General features: G+C 27.2%; 1 protein-coding gene and 1 pseudogene across 2 annotated transcripts; both read left to right on the forward strand.

The window, feature by feature from the left end:
- The first annotated feature begins 120 nt into the window (after window positions 1-120).
- Window positions 121-3,678, forward strand: LOC107171516 (zinc finger MYM-type protein 1-like; annotated as a pseudogene).
- A 2,916-nt stretch (window positions 3,679-6,594) lies between these two features.
- LOC107172500 (alpha-(1,6)-fucosyltransferase-like) lies at window positions 6,595-19,212 on the forward strand. Of its 2 annotated transcripts, XM_089221378.1 has the most exons (10): window positions 6,595-6,844; window positions 7,745-7,985; window positions 8,719-8,740; window positions 9,836-10,192; window positions 10,465-10,672; window positions 12,518-12,761; window positions 13,752-13,928; window positions 14,019-14,175; window positions 17,493-17,753; window positions 19,060-19,211. In XM_089221378.1, the coding sequence occupies exons 2-10, from the start codon at window positions 7,765-7,767 to the stop codon at window positions 19,120-19,122; spliced, it is 1,710 nt and encodes a 569-aa protein (XP_089077504.1). In that variant the 5' UTR covers window positions 6,595-6,844; window positions 7,745-7,764; the 3' UTR covers window positions 19,123-19,211. The 2 variants fall into 2 exon arrangements, with proteins under 2 accessions (XP_089077504.1, XP_089077505.1); XM_089221379.1 differs by lacking the exon at window positions 6,595-6,844 and having other exon boundaries at window positions 7,750-7,985; window positions 19,060-19,212.
- The last annotated feature ends 440 nt before the right edge of the window (window positions 19,213-19,652 follow it).

A 19,652-nucleotide genomic window follows, 5' to 3' on the forward strand; every position in this document is an offset into this window, starting at 1 on the left:
CATATTTGAAATAAAAACGGCTAAAACAGCCAATATCTTCATAATACAAGCTAGGTAGTAGGTAGGTATCTACTAGGTACTCGTACTAGATTATATATTTTATTATTTATTTTAGTTGAAATGAATGAATCTGAAACACTTGATAACGCTAACAAAACTATTGAAATTTCAAGGAAAAATGCAGGTAAATATTTTTTAAAGTGCACAATGTACCTATTTATATTTTTACTGTACTATGTTTTTATTATAATTAAAAGATGCTTATGAAGATCACAGTGTTAATGCTGTACTTAAATCATTAGACCCTAGAAATTTTATTGAAATTGGATTAAAATTAACACCGGAAGAAAAAATATCTATTATCAGAAGAGGACCTTTTCAGCCAGAAAAACATGAACTTATGGAGAAAAATTATCCCCAGGAACATGGTCATCGTTTCAATACTAATCAGTATTATAGAGTTTTACATAGTGGTGAGAGAATCAAGCGCGATTGGTTAAGTTTTAGTGTTAGTAATAGTCGAATGTATTGTTTATACTGTATGTTTTTTGGAAAAAATAAAAAAAGATCGTGGACAGTTGACGGATTTTATGCTTGGCAAAGATTACAGCCTTACAGGATATAAGTTTGCATGAAAAAACTGAAAATCATATAAATGCTGCTATTATAGTCAAAATGAAATTATCTTGTATCCCAATTCTTCCACAAATATATGAAAATAAAAAAAGCAAGTATTAGAAAACAGAGAAATCATAAATGCTATCATTGAAATAAATTTGTTTCTTAGTCAACATTCATTGCCATTTCGTGGCCATCGTGAAAGCTGGGATAAACGTAATAAAGTAAATTTTAAAGACCTAGTTATACTGATCAGTAAATTTTCTCCAGAATTAGCTATATATATAAATCACTTGAAAACCAAAGGAAAGAGTGAAGTAAATTTTATATCATGGTGAAGACAAAATCAGCTCATAAGTTCTGTAGCCACGTTTATCAAAACAAATATAAGAGATGAAAATAAAAAAGTCAAATATTTTAGTATTTCAATCGATACAACTTTTGATTCATCAAAACGTGAGCAATTAGCTTTCATTGTACGTTATGTTAGTTTCAAGGAAACGTCTCCTGTAATATGTGAAAGACTATTAGCACTAAAGGAATCATCTTTAACTACAGGTCGTAAGCTTTTTTCAATATTTCAGGATATTTTCCTTGAAAATGAATTAGATTGGAGATCTTTACTTGTTGGTCAGAGTTACGATGGTGTCAGCAATATGCGAGGACAATATGAAGGTTTACAAGCTTTCATAAAAGAAGTAAATCCGTCTGCAGTTTATACGTGGTGCCATGCTGACCGTCTGAACCTTATCGTAGTTCAAGTTGCTAGTAGTTCTGCTGATGCAGTAAATATGTTTGGTAATGTAGAAGAACTGTATAACTTTATCTCATCTAGTAAAAAAAGAATAGCTTTCTACGAAAATACACAGAAAGAAATCAGACCAGCTGAAAGAGTAAGGAGATTAAAAAGAGTAATTACAACTAGATGGATGTCATATTCCATGGCTCTCCAGACAGTTCTAAACACTTTTAATATAATCATAGACACTTTGGAAAATATCAAAGTTACAGAACTATCTGATTACAAGACTTGCTCTAAAGCCAATGGATTAATTGAATTTTTACTATCAGAAAAATTTGTAATGACTGCTATATGTTTCAGTAAAATATTTCAATTATTAGATCCAGTTTAAAAAATTCTTCAATCACCCGATATTGATTTATTAGGAGCAGTAAACAGTGTACAAGTGATCTTAGATAACATTAAAAAAATGAGATCAGACAAAATATTTCAAAATATCTGCAATGAAACAACAATTTTTATGGAAAAATCCAAGGCTGGGAATTAACGAGTTAAAAAGTTAAAGTTAAGTTACTTTTAACTAAGTTATTTAACAAGTTACTTTTATTTTCAAAAGTAACTTCCAGCTTAACGAGTTTCTTTTTTTTTTTAACAACTTCTAACTTAACGAGTTAATTTATTAATTTGTCCTTATATAAATTTCATATATCTAAAATTATATTTTGATTTTTATAACTTATTGATATTATATATACATATATGTATATTATATAAATAAAAATAATAATTGTGGGAATAACCAAATACTTTACGATATGAATGTGAGTGTTTTGCATTATTTCTATATTTGAAATTTCAATAGATATTAGAATAACGTGTATAAGTACAACTATCTACCTACATAAAATTTGGAAAACGATTTACGAGTAATAATAATAGTATTAGATAATAATATTTTATTTTATTCTGCTTATTCACAGAAAATATGTATATATATAATATATTATTATAAAACAAAAATGTTATATGTATATGTGCAATTTATCTAATTAAATCCTAATAACAAATTTAATAATTACAATTTACAAATTAAATGGGTATCAACAAGAAAAAAAATTTTTAAGTTAAGCCATCATTTTGGAAAACGTGTAGATAAAAAAAATACATTGAAATAATTTATTTGTTTTGTTAGATTTTATAATAGATTGAAGTATGTAGGTAGTACTTACTAAGTACCTACTGTAATTAATACAATTACATATGTTTATTGAAAATAGTTAGACTTCCATTATATTGTGTTATTTGTTAAGCTTTGATAAAAATGTATGATAATTTATTGTACATGAAAAAATAAAATTAACTTATTTTTAACTAAGTTAAGTTACTTTTTTTTCAAATTCACTTTTAACTTTTAACGAGTTAAATAAATAAGAAAACTAACTTTAAACTTTAAACTTAACTTACATTTTTCTGTATTAACTTAACTTAACGAGTTAAAATAATTAGTTAACTTGCCCAGCCTTGGAAAAATCTGACTTTGAGTTTATATCATTGCCAGTGAAACGTTGTAGACGAAAAAAATTAATGGCAGGTGATTTTAATCCTGACCATGTTTACAGGTCCAAAACAAGAATATAAAGTCAACGCTTATTTTATGATAATTGATACAGCCATTGTATCAATTGGAACTACATTTCATTCAACAGGTCAACATTTATTAAAAGATATTTCACTTTTTTCAAACTGCTCATTTAAAACAAACTAAAAAAGATCCTACAATGTTACCTAAAGACGCTTTTAAAACATTCTGTAATTTGTACCACCACTTTGTAAATTATGAAGATTTGAGGACAGAGTATATACAATATTCTAGATCATTTTTTGAGTTTGAAGATGCTATTGGGTTTCAACAAACTTATATCCGTGACGAAAAACACACCAGTAACAATGATAGTGAAGAGAATTCAAATTCGGATCGTGATGAAGATGAAGGAGCAATTTATGTTCACAAACATAATAACTTAGGCACATTACTACATATGCTTCAAGTATGTCATAAAGCAGGATTAAAAAATGTTTTCCCATGCCTTTATGATGCCTTACATATTGCATGTACATTACCTGTTGCAAGTACAACGCCTGAAAGAACTTTTTCTAAGTTAAAAATTGTTAAAAATAGATTAAGGACAACAATATCACAAGACCGCTTAGAACAACTATTATTAAGGTCATGTGAATCAGATATAGATATTGATAACAGCCAAGTTATTGATATATTTGCCAACTGCAATTCAGTGTTGAAGAAACATCTTTTATAGCTTATAAGTTATAACCTATCATATCAAAGAAATGTATTTTATTATAATAATTATTATTATTTTAATTAATGTTTGAATTTTTTTCTAAATATAAGGTTTACTGGTATACATATATGATTGGCCTTATTAAATAATTCACTGTTACCCTATTTAGAATAATTGAAGTGTGTGTAAAAATATTATATGTCCAAATCAACCACAACAGTGGTGGTGGTGGTGGTGGTAGTCTTATGTGATTTGAACCATAAGTTTGTTGAGAGTTGGACGCCACTGCGCGTGGCCGATTGTCGGACGCTTAAAATAAATAATGCATTTTTTGATATTTTTAGGGCATTTTTTAGAGTTTTTAGGTCATAAATGCATTTTTTGAAAGGGCATTTTTTTGATATTTTTAGGGCATTTAAATCCGAGCCCTAGTTATAAGTATTTAAAGTTTAGATTGGCGGAGTGGAGTGGTACGGGGTTACCCCGCAAAATGTTTGTCCACTGCTCCGCTTGTCTAAACTTTTTCAACAGTTTAACTAGTGTCCAAATGCAAATGAATATTATTTTCATTTATCATAATGTGTTATGTGTAGGGGCATCGCGTCCATGAAACTGGTTTACAAAAATATATGGGGAATATTCAGATTTTGCGGTATACATGCGAATGTTACCAGCTTTGGCGTATGTGCCAACATATAAAGTTGTTGATGTATTTGAGAAACTTTTAGAAACCGATTTCTATATTTAAAATGAAAAAATATTAATACCATTAATAGATTATTCTGTGGGAAATTGGATCGGTAGCTTACACAGAAATAAAAATAATAAGAGACCCCAATTTTACAGTAAATATATGGAATTGCTATTCTTTAGTGTTTGCTAATTTATCCAGAACAAATAACTCCGCAAAAGAGTGATAAAATTATTTTTCACCACAAGACATTTTTGGCTAGTTTTTAGAGCATGTTTGTATGGTTTTAAGTGCATTTAAATCCGGGTTCATCCTCCAAAAATCAATTTTATATTTGTATAAATAACAGTTTTAAATTTTAATTTAGAAATTAAAAAAATATATATTTCACACATGAGCATATTACCAAAGTGTACATGGTCTCGGCACTAGCTACAAAATAAATCATTTTCAAAATATTATATTTACCGCGCTTTCCGTCACCGATATTTTGATAACAAAATTATTATCAATAATACGTCATAATAATAAATAATACACTTACTACATAGCGTATGATAGAACATAGGTACCTAATAGTTAATATCTATATTATATACTTGTATAACTTTCTATTTACCTATTGATTTAAATAATGGTATCCAACAAGTTATGATTGTACGATTAATATATAGATTATTATTAAAATTATACACATATAGGTACATTAAATAATTAAACATTAATATTTGAACATAAATAAAAAAAATTTTAACTTACTATACTTAGGTACCTATTGATTTATGTGTAGATAATTAGTATTTGTTTTAACTATTATTTTTTATTGATTTTTTTTTTTTTATTGACGTAAAGTAAAGAACATATTAAGATTTTATAGAACACAGTAAGCACCTAAATGGCTAAATCTAAATGGTTAAATGATTAATTTAAATTTAATATTGTTTTTAGTAATTTATGAACAGTTAAGAAAAACGTTTTAGTACCAAGTTTCATATTTTACATATAATATCACATACCTACCTATTATACCATGTACACATTGGTAATATGCTTACGGGGGTTACCCCGCAAAATGTTTGTCCAGTGACAACTACTCCACTTCTCCAAACTTTAAATACTTATAACTCATAAACTACTCGTCTAAAATTCGATTTTTACGTATCAAAATACTTAGAAAAATATTCATAAATAATTACATTACAACATAAAATATAAACAACAATAAAACAAATAGAGACGTCGGTATGGCTATCTCCAATCACTATCCATTCAGTGGTGTCGTAGGGTAGAGTGAAAAGTCAGGTGGCAATGCTTATGTAGTTGATCGCAATAAAAAATTTTAAAATTTGCAAAACTAACAATGCGAGCCACTATGACTTTTCGTTTTTATTTTTCTGACATGATATATTGATATTATCATTATTGTTTGGACGGTTTTATTATTATACTGTTTATACCAATCCTTAGATGGCAATGAGGCGTACATTTATATTGAGATGGTAAGTGAGTCTAGTCGCCTATATTATGTGTTCCAGCTATTATTTTATAACTTATAAGCTAATTGTACGTATAGGTAGATAAATACTTATTATGTATTGTACATCTTTTCCCACCAGGAATTAATAATAATAACAATATTAAGGTGGTTGCCCATGACTATTATTCTTCAGTAAATTTCTAAGCGCACAATCACTCCAAAAGGCAAAAGTGAAACTTGTAATATTAAGTCTTTTAAATGACAAGGTAAGAGGTAACTTAAGTATAGTTATATATAGCTGTTTCTAAGAACAAAGTTCATAATTTGAACTACACTAAATGACGAAATAATATAGAAAATCTAATATTTCTTACAAACATCAATCACGTAAAAAAAACGAGATAAATGATAATATACTCGTACGTAAAATACACGTAAAAAAAATAAAAAGCAATGCTTTACATTTCCCACAGACGAGGCAGGGGTTACAATATTCAATCTGATTCGATTTTTTAAATTATATTACCACAATAAATACTGTAGTGCATTGTGATTATGTAAAATAGTACAAAATGTCACAGTTTAGCAGTACCGGGTTTATGTACAAGGTACACATTGAGCACACAAGCCAAACAATATTTAACACAAACATAATTTATTCCACTTATAATAATTATGAATATAAATCATAAAATTGTGCAAATATACAATATATTATTTAGTTATTATAATATTCTCATACAGGATAATGTTCACGCATTTTTCACCTCTCAAAGTCACCTATGTAATAATATGTGGTTATGAACTCGTGATTTTATTTTATGAATAGGTGTATAATAATTCATAATAATAAATAATAATATTACAATATTATATTCCCAAGCATCATTTGTGATCATCAATACGACATTTTTACAGGATAAGTTGTACACGCATCGCAAGTGATACTACATTAGTTGTATTAGTACACCGATTAAAAATTCTATACAGTTTTGATTTAAATAAATCTGTCGGTAAGTGATTTGATATTGAGATATTTGATATTTTTCTCTCTATTCTTATATATCGTTTGAATTATCATGCTGAAAGATGACAGTGTGTCATCGAATGCTTTTCTTTTCAAGATCTTCATATTACGAAATTCGATCTGCGAATTATAAATACGTATTGTAATTAATAATTACATGATATAAATTAACTCCACCCCCCCCCCCACCAGTGAAAATGCATCGGTTTTAATTATTAAAACATATTCTAATGTGAAAATTTCGTTTCGTTTCTTTGAAATATTTAGGTACGTAAAATCATTGTATACAAAAAACGGTTCTGAGCGAATGTTGCATATCAGCATATAATATAATTTAGTATAATATCTTCAGTTATGATACTTTTGTTATTAAAGTAATTCATCTTACTATTATGAATTAGTACTGCAGTAAGTTAAACTATTTTTTGCGAAAAAATTGAAATTGAAAATATCATTGAGTGTATAAAATATAGAAATATATAGTAAAAGTTTCAAATACTCAGGAATAATATTTTTTAATTACAACAAAACAACAAAAACCGTTATTTATTTTAAGTATTTAAATCCAAGCCAGTTTGAACTTAAGATGTCTATAAATCATAAATAAAAAACCATAATTAAATTTATTTTAAATTTCTTGGTGACAATATAAACTGATTACGTGGGATCTTGTTTTGAAATTTTATAAATTAATTTTAAACATTTTATAATTTTTAAATACTTGGAATATAGTTTGCAAATTTTCAACCAGATCAATTTTGTATTGTTGTCAACATTTTAGCTTTAAATTCTTATTAAAAAAAATAGTGTGTATATTATAGTTTTAATATTATTAAACTGCTATTGAACAATGCATAAATAACTATTTTAAATTTACTGAATTCAGTTAAGGATTTGAAATCAACCATGAATTGTATAAAGATATTTCAATACTACCAACGGTTCAGGAAACAAATAATTATGTACTTAGCACTCATATGGGTCGTTTTCTTTTTCACAACTTATTACATCGAGGGCAAAAAATACGTCGACGATGATCAAACGCTTGCCATAGTACTTCAACATATCGACGAGTTACACAGAACCAACATGGAACTGATAGCAATGAAGAACAACCTAAATCAAAAGTAAGTCATGCTGCAGTTGTCTTTAATTACTTTTTTTCCATCGTGGTAGTAATCAATATGTATATAATATAAAATATTATCTTACATATTCAGAGTTCGGAAGATATTCGCTTAAGAGGACATGATACCCGCATGTGTTGACTCCGTCTTACATGTGCGTAGCATAGTATTGAGATTTTTAAAAATGTTCAATTTTAAAATATTTTTAACTCGCTTCAAAATTAAAATATAGATTTTACTATAGAAGTATTAAAATATAATATTAAAGTAAATATTCGTGATATCGTTGACTGCATTTTATCCGTTTACGATATTAGTTTCTGATTTTTAATTCCACTAAAACCTTAAAAAAATCGCAGTGTCACGTTTATTCCATGCATTCAATTTTTATTATACGATGCGCGGCAACACACGATCTGTATTAATTGGTGTCTACGGTTCGAGATCCGTACAAAAATAATCGTAATAATACATAGGTACCTATTTTAATATTAATTTTAAACATATAACATACAATCCTTCAAACAACCTTGGAACAAACATATTATTTTTGTATTAATAAAACGGAATATAATATTATGAAGAAAAAACAGTACCACTGCGCGAAATGTCTTCCACTCTCACCTTGCGAGTGTAATAAAATATTGTAATATGAATAATTATTTAGTATAATGTGTTATACAATAGTATAAAAATTGTAATAATCATGTATATTTATGTTTTATGTTTTTAGACTAATATTCAGCGAAAAAAAGGTAGGTACATATTATGCTATGTTATTTACTTCATCGCGCAGTTCTATTATCTTATATTTTAATCGTAGAAACACGCATGATATTATGTACCAAAAGACGATCGCATTGTTTGACGTTTTAAAAAGTTTTTATTTCTCTTTTTCTTATGTATATTGTAGATATTATTATACCCAATACATAGTTTCTAAATACATTTTATATTTTATTTCTCCTCGTATTTTCAAAATTCTCTATGATATTATTGTATTAACCAAAACTAGGTTGTGTGAACTAATTTGCGGATAATATTATTTTACAATTTTAAATTTCCGAAATCGTTTTCAAATAAGTTTAACATGTTCAACAGAAACAAGTGAGAATATAATAAAAGATCAGCACCGTTCTGTTTATTTAAAAACTTTAATATCTCTAAATTGAAAATACAAATCAATAAAATGTTAAATATATATATCCATATAATTCTTTACTATAATTAAAGCCCAATATCAAATTACAATTTAGAATACTAGCTTTGGATTGTCACAGGATAAAATATTTTAAAGCAGAATCGAACGATCGAACGTCGTAAAATAATAATATACCTATGTCAAGATAGGCGATGCCTGTTTCAAACAAAAGTGTACCTTTCCCTTTTCCACCAATACCCGTTTCCACCAAAAGTGTATCTTCCACCTTTCTACCAATATCCGTTTCCATAAAAAATAAAATTATTTACACGTTTTTACAAAAACAATTGTATACTACTATATTCTACGATTGAAAAAAAAATATCAACCAATTATATATATATAAGTAAAAACAATATATACATAACTTAATACATTAATATATCATTTTTTTCAATCCAGCATTAGTATTTTAAATAAATGTATTACTGTATTAATGATTGTAATATAAGGGTAGTATACAAATTATTTTGGTGAATTAACTATGGTTTAGTTAATTATAGGTATATCTCATTTGGTGGTAAAGGATATTGGTGGCAAAGGGAAAGATACACCTTTGGTGGAAACGGGTATTGATGGAAAAGGGAAAGGTCTACTTTTGGTGGAAACGTGTTACGCCCGTCATGATCAATTGCTCGCCTTACTGCAGATGATGGACAAATGGAAAATTATAAACGGCCCGTCTGAAGGATACGAAGTGTTACGTCGCCGAATTTATTCAAACACAAAAGAATTTTGGTACTACGTAAGTTTTTCGTTACAATCGTTGGCTAACGAAATCAAAGATTTAGAACCGACAATTTCTCATATGAAAATAATGGTCGACGAACACTATAGATCATTATTGAGAGACGTCGCAAAGCTGGCCGATGTCGATGGTTATTCACAGTGGAGGTGGAAAGAATTTGACTCTTTGAGTAAACTAGTCGAAAAGAGAATTCAACATACGCAGAATCCACCCGACTGTGCCAAAGCTAAAAAGCTTCAGTGTAATTTCGTCGAGTTTGTACGAATAATATTTAATTATATAATATTAATTTAATGATCATCCTAACCCCTTTATATTTAACCTTTCTTGAAGCATCACCTCTTCTATCCGATTATAACACAGAGTGCTATTTGATCGTTGGGTAATTTAAAAATAAACTGTAATTAATATTATTTAAGTGTCGAAAAAAAATATCATAGTCCCGAATCTAAACTACTAGCCTACTGACATACGTACATTTGACTTCCAGTATTATCAACAAATTTACTTATTACACGTTACACTTAAAGGTTTGCCCCCAAAGGAATTGTTGTGGATATGGATGTCGTGTACACCATTTTGTCAAGTGCTTGATTGTCGCCTACGCCACTGAGAGGACAATGATTATAGGCACTCCTAAAAGATGGGAGTTTACTAGCAAAGGATTTGAAAATATATTTTTACCACTTAGCGACACATGTGTTTCGAACGACGGTGAAACAATTTCACTTTGGCCAGGTAAGTTAATTGTTTATCGTGATAAATTAAACTCACACAAATATTTTTCTCTCACGTATTCGATTAAAATTAATATTAATGATTCTCAAATATTTACTCCGTAGATTTATTATAATTTTTTTTTAACAATTACTATTAAATTTACTTATTCCTACTTGCATTTTATTTATTTAAAACTATCTAAACCCGTACAATAAATAATCTGTTTAAAATCATACATTTTATATCCCTCAAAAACTTTTATAAATTCGTTGGCTATTCGATTATGCTATAGCAGTATTTATATCCCAACAAAAATACTTTGTGAAACTCCATATAAAATATTGCTAAGTACTCGTAAAAAAAACTTAGTTAATTTGTACGAATAATAAACACACAGTAAAGTTGTGATTTCATAAAAAATGCTAAATAAGATACATTTTTTATATCTCGATAATTTATTTACTTGGTGAGAACTGATTTTGGTAATTTAAATTCATTTATAGTAAATCATAACGTAGTCTTATTACTAAATATAAAATAATAGAACGGACATGCTTATTTGTCTAAATAAGTTCTCATATTGTATGTCCGTCTCCTGGTTCTAAGCTACCTCCCCATTAATTTTCAGCCAAAACTGTTTAGCCGTAATTGAGTTATAAATAGTGTAACTAACACGACTTTCTTTTAAATGAGCTTAGTCGTAGATATAGAATTCCCATACCAACTACTAAAATGCTTGTTGCATACTACTAAATGATAAAAAAAATGTATTTAAAAAATATTTATTATTCTATACATCTATATGTAATGAAATAAATTATCAAAATATTAATTATGTCTTATTTCGCCATCAAAAGTAATATAATCGTATTATGATTATTTATAATATATATGTATATATATACCGTGTGTCCCAAAAAACAGGGGCCACTTTACCACTCCTAAACCAAAAATTGACTAAACTAGAGCTATGGAGAATTTAAAAAATTAAAAAATTAAATTTATAATAAGTTCCACATTTTAATAGGTATAGGTAGGTAAATAACAAAAATAGAAATACCAAATCTCATTGTTATTTTAATAGATACTCAATTATAGGTAATTCTGATGGAAACAAAAATACACTTCTTCTTTTTTGGTCTCGGCCAATTAAGACCATATGCAATTCCATAATGTAATAATAAAATAAGATAATAATTCATAAATAGTAAATAGTTAATTAATTTAATAATAATAATTTTGATTGTTTGTTGCATGGTGTTTAAAAAAAAAAATAAGTACGTACTACAGTTAGAAAAAAAAAATTAAATTAATTTAATTTTTTAATTTTTTAAATTCTCCATAGCTCTATTTTAGTCAATTTTGGGTTTAGGACACAAGTTGATACATCAAAATGGCTTGAAAAAAATCGATAAACCCGAATATGATATTCAAATTACACGTTGCCATTAAAAAAAATGTAAGTTTTATTGCGCATGCGCAAGATACGTGAGTTAAAAAAATTGTAAGTCATAGAAATTTATGATCGATTAGTCTAGTTTAATGTCACGCAAGCAGAATTGAAAAATATTTTCATGGTAATGAGTGGTAAAGTGGCCCCTGTTTTTTGGGACACACGGTATATTATATATTTATTATAAAAGTGCATGAAAAATAGCAAAAAAAATGTAATAAAACAACAGTTATTGATTGTACCCGTATCTTAAAAAAATTTTGATTATGTAATGATCAACTATGAATATTGGTCAGAAGATTAGAAAATTCTGTTTATGATGAAGTAGATATCGCCCATTTTATACCACAACAACACAAACGTGATGAGCTATTTTGTTGAATTTACTATTTACTTTCATAATATTATAGGCAATGAAACAATCCAAGTAATAAACTATAACTTGCCCGAACACGCTGCCAAGCATTTAAATCCTCCTTACATTCCGGTCGTGTTGCCTGAGGACTTAGCTAAACGAATAAACGTTTTGCACGGCGATCCCGCTGTATGGTGGATAGGACAGTTCTTTAAATACATCTTCCGGCTGCAACCATCCACTAGCAAAGTATTTGACGAATTTGCCAAGCGAGTGCATTTCAAAAAACCAATTGTCGGGTAAACATTTTTATATTGCATAACCATGATATTACACTATGTATAAAAACATTATTTAAAACTAATATTTACATAAATATTACTGTATTAGCATAAAATTTTATCTTAGATAAAACCGATCACAGTTAAGTGTCAATACTATATATTATTATAAATTAATAAGAACGTCGTTATACCCGAATCCTGAAATGGTTTGAGTACACAGCTGTTGATGAAGTACACTCAATTTTCAATTTTCAATAAGTACCTATTGTAATCACTCATAAATAAAAATCTTAGTTTATTCGGCAAACAGTTATCTTTATAACACTAATTAAAAATAACTACTAGGAGACGGGAAGAAAATGGGTCTATGTATTCTGCAAAAAAATGTAATGTGTTTCATCTAATAATTTCCACTTATTGAACTTGGAGATTAGATTATTAGATTTCATTAATCCAACAGGCAACAATACAATGTGGTGAAAGGCCCAAAAATAAAAATATAATCTTACCTAAATATTGTAATGAAACTTTAATTTGGATACAAAGCAATAAATATTAATTTTTATGTAGGTATTTATAATAATTTATATATTACAAATGTATGTTATCATTCTTAAAAAAAAAAAGATCATTTATTTCGAAGAAATATAGAAAATAATTGGTGTTTCGTTTTTTATAAATAATCAAAACATATGCGATAACTTCAAAAAAACTAAGAAATAGGTATGTCCTTAAAAATACAGAATTTTTTCAGCATTAAAATAAAACTAGTATTGTGAGTCCAATAGACGATTTTGTCTTACATTTTATTAATAACATTTAAATGGGGGATGCCCTATTCATGACTCCAATAGCCAAATGTGTTCATTAGCTTTGAGTCGAATAAACGACGACTACTGTAGTACTTTTAAACCATAACTAGATACGCCACGTGGCTTTATAGATATAGCCTATATGTAACTGGTCGTGTTACGGATATCTATAAAATTAAGTGTTTTTGTGCAGTGTGCATATCAGACGATCCGACAAACTCCTCCTTGAAGCTTCGTTCCACAAACTCGAAGAATATATGTATCACGTTGAAGAATATTACAAACTCAAGGAATTAAACGGCGAATACTACACGAAACGAATTTATTTGGCAACTGACGATGCAACACTGTTTAATGAAGCTCGACTTAAGTGTGTTTCGAATTTTCAATTTTATACTTCGTTATTATAATACTTACATTTATTTGAAAATGATGTAAATAATGAATCGTGTTTAATTAGATATCCTGAATACGATATTATCGGAGATCGAGAAATATCCAAAACTGCAGGGATCCTTAATAAACGAGAGTTGGACAGTTCGATTATGGATATCATCACCGACGTATATTTTCTATCTCATCACTGTGACTACTTAGTTTGTACTTTTTCGTCAAATGTATGTCAAATTGTATTTCCTCTGAATCATTATTCATTATCATTTATCAATAATAATTAATTATAAAAAAAAGCGGGTAAGTCGTGTATGTCGCTCTGCTGTACAGTAGGTTACAAGTGGGTTACTGTAATGGATGGAATTAAATTTGAATCCAATGATATTATATCATTGTATACGAAAAACGATTCTGAGCGAAGACGGTTTATCTGTCTAGGATATATTATAGATTATTAATAATTTTCAAATCTTAGTTTTAAAAACAAAATTTTTCATGAATTTCTAATTTGAAATAATTTGCGAATTTTCGTGATTTTTACATATGTTGTCAAAATTCAAACTTTGAATGGTTATAAAAAAAAATTGTGACTATGTATTTCTTTTATTTTTCAACTTCTATTGTTAAAATATGTTAGGAGCCTTGTATTAAATTTTCAAATCTTAGAATTAAAAAGAAAAACTTTTATGAATTTCTATCTAAGATAATTTGAATATTGCCGTAATTTTTACGTATTTAGTCAAAATTTGAACTTTAAATGCTTATAAAAAAAAATTGTGACTATATATTTCTTTCATTTTTCAATTGCTATTGTAAAAATATATAATGAGCCTTGTATTAAATTTTTAAATCTTAGATATAAAAGGAAAATTTTTTATGAATTTCTAGCATAAAATAATTTACGAATTTTCGTCATTTTTACATAATATGTTGTAAAAATTCAAACTTTGAATGGTTATAAAAAAAAATTGTGACTATGTATTTCTTTTATTTTTCAACTTCTATTGTTAAAATATGTTAGGAGCCTTGTATTAAATTTTCAAATCTTAGAATTAAAAAGGAAAACTTTTATGAATTTCTAGCACAAAATAATTTGAACATTGCCGTAATTTTTACGTATTTAGTCAAAATTTGAACTTTAAATGCTTATAAAAAAAATTGTGCCTACGAATTTTTAATATTTTTTAACTTCTATTGTTACAATGTGTTAGAAGCCTTGTATTAAATTTTCAAGCTTTTCTACCGAACAAATAAATTTTTATCGATATTTATAGAAAAAAAAAACTAATAAAGTTGAAAAATTAAAATGTCAGTAAAGAGCTCAAAACAAATCTAAATATTTTGAAAATTTTATCAAATATATAACACGCCTAAATAAACATTCAGTCAAAATTTCAAGTATCTGTGGTAATTTGTTTTAGAGTTACACCAAAATAAGGAAATCGCTAAAAGTGAAAATCCAATGTTGTAAAAATTTAAATTTCAAATGCTCATAAAAATTTAATTTGAATTTCAGGTGGAATTTTTATTTGTGATAAAGATTGAAAAACTTGTAAGGAATCTTGTATTAAATTTTTAAATCTTAGATTTAAAAAGAAAATTTTTTATGAATTTCTAGCTTAAAATAATTTGTGAATTTTCGTGATTTTTACGTATTTTGTCAAAATTCAAACTTTGAATGCTTATAAAAAAAAATTGTGACTATGAATTTCTTTTATTTTTCATCTGCTATTGTAACAATATGTTAAGAGCATTGTATTAAATTTTCAAGCTTTTCTGCCTAACAAATAAATTTTTATCGATATTAATTAAAAAAAAACTAATAATGATCGAAAATTTGAAATGCCTATGAATAGTTCAACTTAAGTCGAAATTTTTTGAAAATTGCATGGTGGATAGAATATACTTATATAAACATTAGGTGAAAATTTCATGAATCTATGGTCATTTGTTTTAAAGTTACATCAAAAACCAAAATCGATTTTGTCGAAAAATGAGTGTGCGTAAAATTTCCCGTTTTTCCCTTAATTTTTTGTTTGTTTTTCTCAATTATTTAGAAAAGTATTAAGAATTTTTTACTTATGACCCCCCAAAGTACCAAATATATTCACTTTCTGATCGAACGAGGTACTGAAGTCAAAAATTGAAGCATTTTTACTGCCCCAAAACGTGATGACAGACACAAAAAAAAAAAAAAAAAAAAAAAACACACATCATGGTAAAATCAATACATTCATCGCTCCGCTCAGAATCTAAAATGTTAAAAGTGAAAATTGTTTACAATTGAATGATAATATATATTCAGGGTTTTGCATCCAAATTAACTCAAGAACTCAAAATAGTATTACTAATATACTTATTGATTACAAATCTTACATCGCAAATACCTAAACTACTAAAACCAGCTGGTTCTGACTTATAAAAAATCTTAATATGGTTATAATTCATGAATTCATGTAAATTTGTAGAGCTTTTGCTGATTGGTATGTAACATATAAGTATATAAATACTGATATCCCACGAGGATTTACCCATTGCGATTTCTCCCAAAATAATGGAGATATCGAAATCCTGTTTTTATTACAGGGATAAGAACTACAATTATAATATCATATTATTTTAATTTATTTTAATGTTTTGGTAAAAAAGTTAAAAATATTTTTTTTTATATAATTATTTCCAAAATAATTCACTATAGCCATTTTGTAGATTTTAATGACGTTTCGAAATTTTATTTTCATTACTTTCCTGATTTTTAATTTTTTTTTTTAGTTTCAAGAAAAATTATTAAACACCATAGTGTTATTAAATATATGACTTGCCGCGCCGCGCACCTTCTCGTACGGCCAGCCGAACACTCAGTATGTCTGGTTATAATCCCTTTTTGTTTCTCAACACTAGAAAAAATATTAAAAATCAGGAAATTAATGAAAGTAAAATTTTGAAACCTCAAAATGTTCAGAAAATTAAAGTCTTATGACAAAACCAGAATTTTGATATCTACATTTTTTCGTAAGATATCACAATGAGTAAATCTACACGGTACACACTGTATATCGATCGCATGAATACTGTTTAAATCAGCCCATTGTGGCATTGCAGTATCAAACATACATGCATGTCACAACATACATGTCGATATATAATTAAATATACAACTTTCATATTTTTAAACAGAAATACAATTAAATTTAAAAGCATTGAGCTCTGAAATATATTATAATTTTCTTTAGTTAATTCAAAATAATATAACCTTAATTTTGGATCAGTGGTCTGGTCATCATATTATATCACTCATATTAAAAATATAAAAAAACTTTCAATTTAAATTTCTTAAAATTAAATTTTTCGATCTCTAGAGCTACTTACAAGCTTCTCTACATAAAATTGAATTCAGTAAGATAAAGAAAAACGTTACTTATCTCATACTTTTATATAATTTATTAAACGTCAATATCGACCAATTAAATATTAAAAAAAGCGTTAAATAAAATTAGTATATACTTAAATTAATTTTCGATAAATTGTGTTTTTATTGCAGGTGTGCCGGTTAGCTTATGAAATTATGAACAGCCTCCAACCAGATGCATCAGCTAAGTTTACTTCTTTAGACGATGAATTTTATTTTAGTGTTCAAGTTCATAGACTGAATGTAGCTTTAATATCTCATAAAGCAGACGGACCGGATGAGATGGATCTAGAAGTAGGTGATGAGATCGCAGTAGCTAAAAATCATTGGGACGGTTATTCAAAAGGGACAAATTTGAGAACAAAAAAAACGCTTCTGTATCCTAGTTTCAAGGTAAAATATTATGTGTAAACGATTATATAGACGAGTTTCACAGTTATTTTAATTTGCCTATCCATTAAGAGCCATTTAAATTCTTAATTTATTGTATTTGTTAAATAATTTTGTAAAAGTCGGAATTTTTTTTTTTTTTAAGCTTATTCTAGGCCATATACGCTCATCGCCGCTTCTACTATCTCCCTCCGTGCTGCTCTGTGTTTTGCAAATTCTTCTCCGTTCATAACTCCCAAATAGAATATTTAGCTCTCTGTTTGATCTTATTTCATAGCCATCTTCGTCGTTTCTCTTTGGTCCAAATATTCATCGTAGGATTTTCCTTTCGAAAATCATTAATTTGTTTTCGTCAGATTTGGTGGACGTCCATACTCCACATGCATATAGTACAATTGGTCTGCGAGGGTCTTATATAATCTGATTTTTGTTATTCTTGATAATATTTTAGATTTAAATGATTTGACTAATGAATAATAGCATTTGTAGTCATATGTGATTCTCCTGTGTATTTATTCGTGACTATCTGCCTGTGAGTTTATGTCTACTCCGAAGTACATAAAGTTCCAAAATCTTTCAATTAACATGTCTTTTACTGTTATAGCATTTTGTGGATGTTCTCTCCTAGATACAATCATGGATTTGGTTTTTTCATTAATGATAAGTCCAATCTTACCCACTTACAACTATGTCATCTGCGTACAGGTTGACATTAACTAGTTAAAAAGTTTAAGTTAATTTTTTCTAATAATTTCCTAATCAACTTATGAATTTCACTATTTTAATCGACAGTTGAAATAACTAAGTTGATATTTTTTCCATATTCACTTTTAAATTATTCAGTTCAATTTATAATCGGTAACTGTTAACTTTTAACTTAACGTTTATGTATCTTCTTAAATTAAGTTAAGTTAATCATTTTCATTAACTTGCCTACCTTTGTTATTTTGTAATAAAGGCAAAAAAATTATTTAATTTTTTCATAGGTATCTAATTTAAAAATATAAATATTCATTATTTATTATTTATCTGTAATTTAAATGCTTAAAGATATTCAAAACGTTCTTCAATTTTAATTTCATTATATTATTTGGACAAAAAAATGTTACATTATTATTAATTTTCCTAAAGACAATAAAAATGTTGCTGTAGTATTCCTCCTAGCACACAAACATTTTAATGTGAAGACTACGTGGAAGAAAGGATAACTTCACGGATGTACAATACATTATTATTTACAGTTAATATCAAAAAATGTACAAAACTAATAATAAATTATACTTAAATACGTTATATTATTTGATTTTAGGTAACGACAAAAATTGAAGTTTTACCATTTGCCACTTATCCTAATATCACTGTCGACATTTAGACACGGAAAAATTAAATTTATAACAAATGTAAATTGTGTGCTATTAATAAAATACACGAATGTTTTATAAATAAAATAAAAATGTTCAATTATAGAAAATAAAAATTTTATTTTAAGTTTATTAGAAAAGTTTATCGTAAATTCAACATCGGCGTAAATACCTAAATATATATGTATCCCTTTTTTCTGAAATTGGTTCAGCAAAAAATATTTATTCATACAAAAATGTAAAAATGTATACATATTATGATATATCCAACGTGGTTAACATGATATGTTTTTCAAATTTTCCTGTCAGCTGCTTTACCAAGGAATTAAATCACGTATTAAATATAATATGGTATACCTATTTTATTTTTTATTATAAATAATTGTATACTATAAATGTAACACACTCGTACCTCTTATAATAATTGCAATATACTAACATGATAATTAGCTACCTGCTCTGAATATAGGTAAAGAATTGCACCAAGTGTTGAAATCAAATTATGTCATACACTTGTTTGTTTTCTCTTGACTCGGCTGAA

Source organism: Diuraphis noxia, unplaced genomic scaffold (genome assembly GCF_037042655.1).
Source record: "Diuraphis noxia isolate RWA-SAM2 unplaced genomic scaffold, SU_Dnox_SAM2 contig0002, whole genome shotgun sequence".
Classification (NCBI taxonomy): domain Eukaryota; kingdom Metazoa; phylum Arthropoda; class Insecta; order Hemiptera; family Aphididae; genus Diuraphis; species Diuraphis noxia.

Coding starts and splice junctions, on each gene's coding strand:
- LOC107172500 (XM_089221378.1), top strand. CDS start 7,765: ATGAATTGTATAAAGATATTTCAATACTACCAACGGTTCAGGAAACAA. Junction 10,193..10,464: donor AGTGTAATTTCGTCGAGTTT/GTACGAATAATA, acceptor TTACACTTAAAG/GTTTGCCCCCAAAGGAATTG. Junction 12,762..13,751: donor TTCAAAAAACCAATTGTCGG/GTAAACATTTTT, acceptor GTTTTTGTGCAG/TGTGCATATCAGACGATCCG.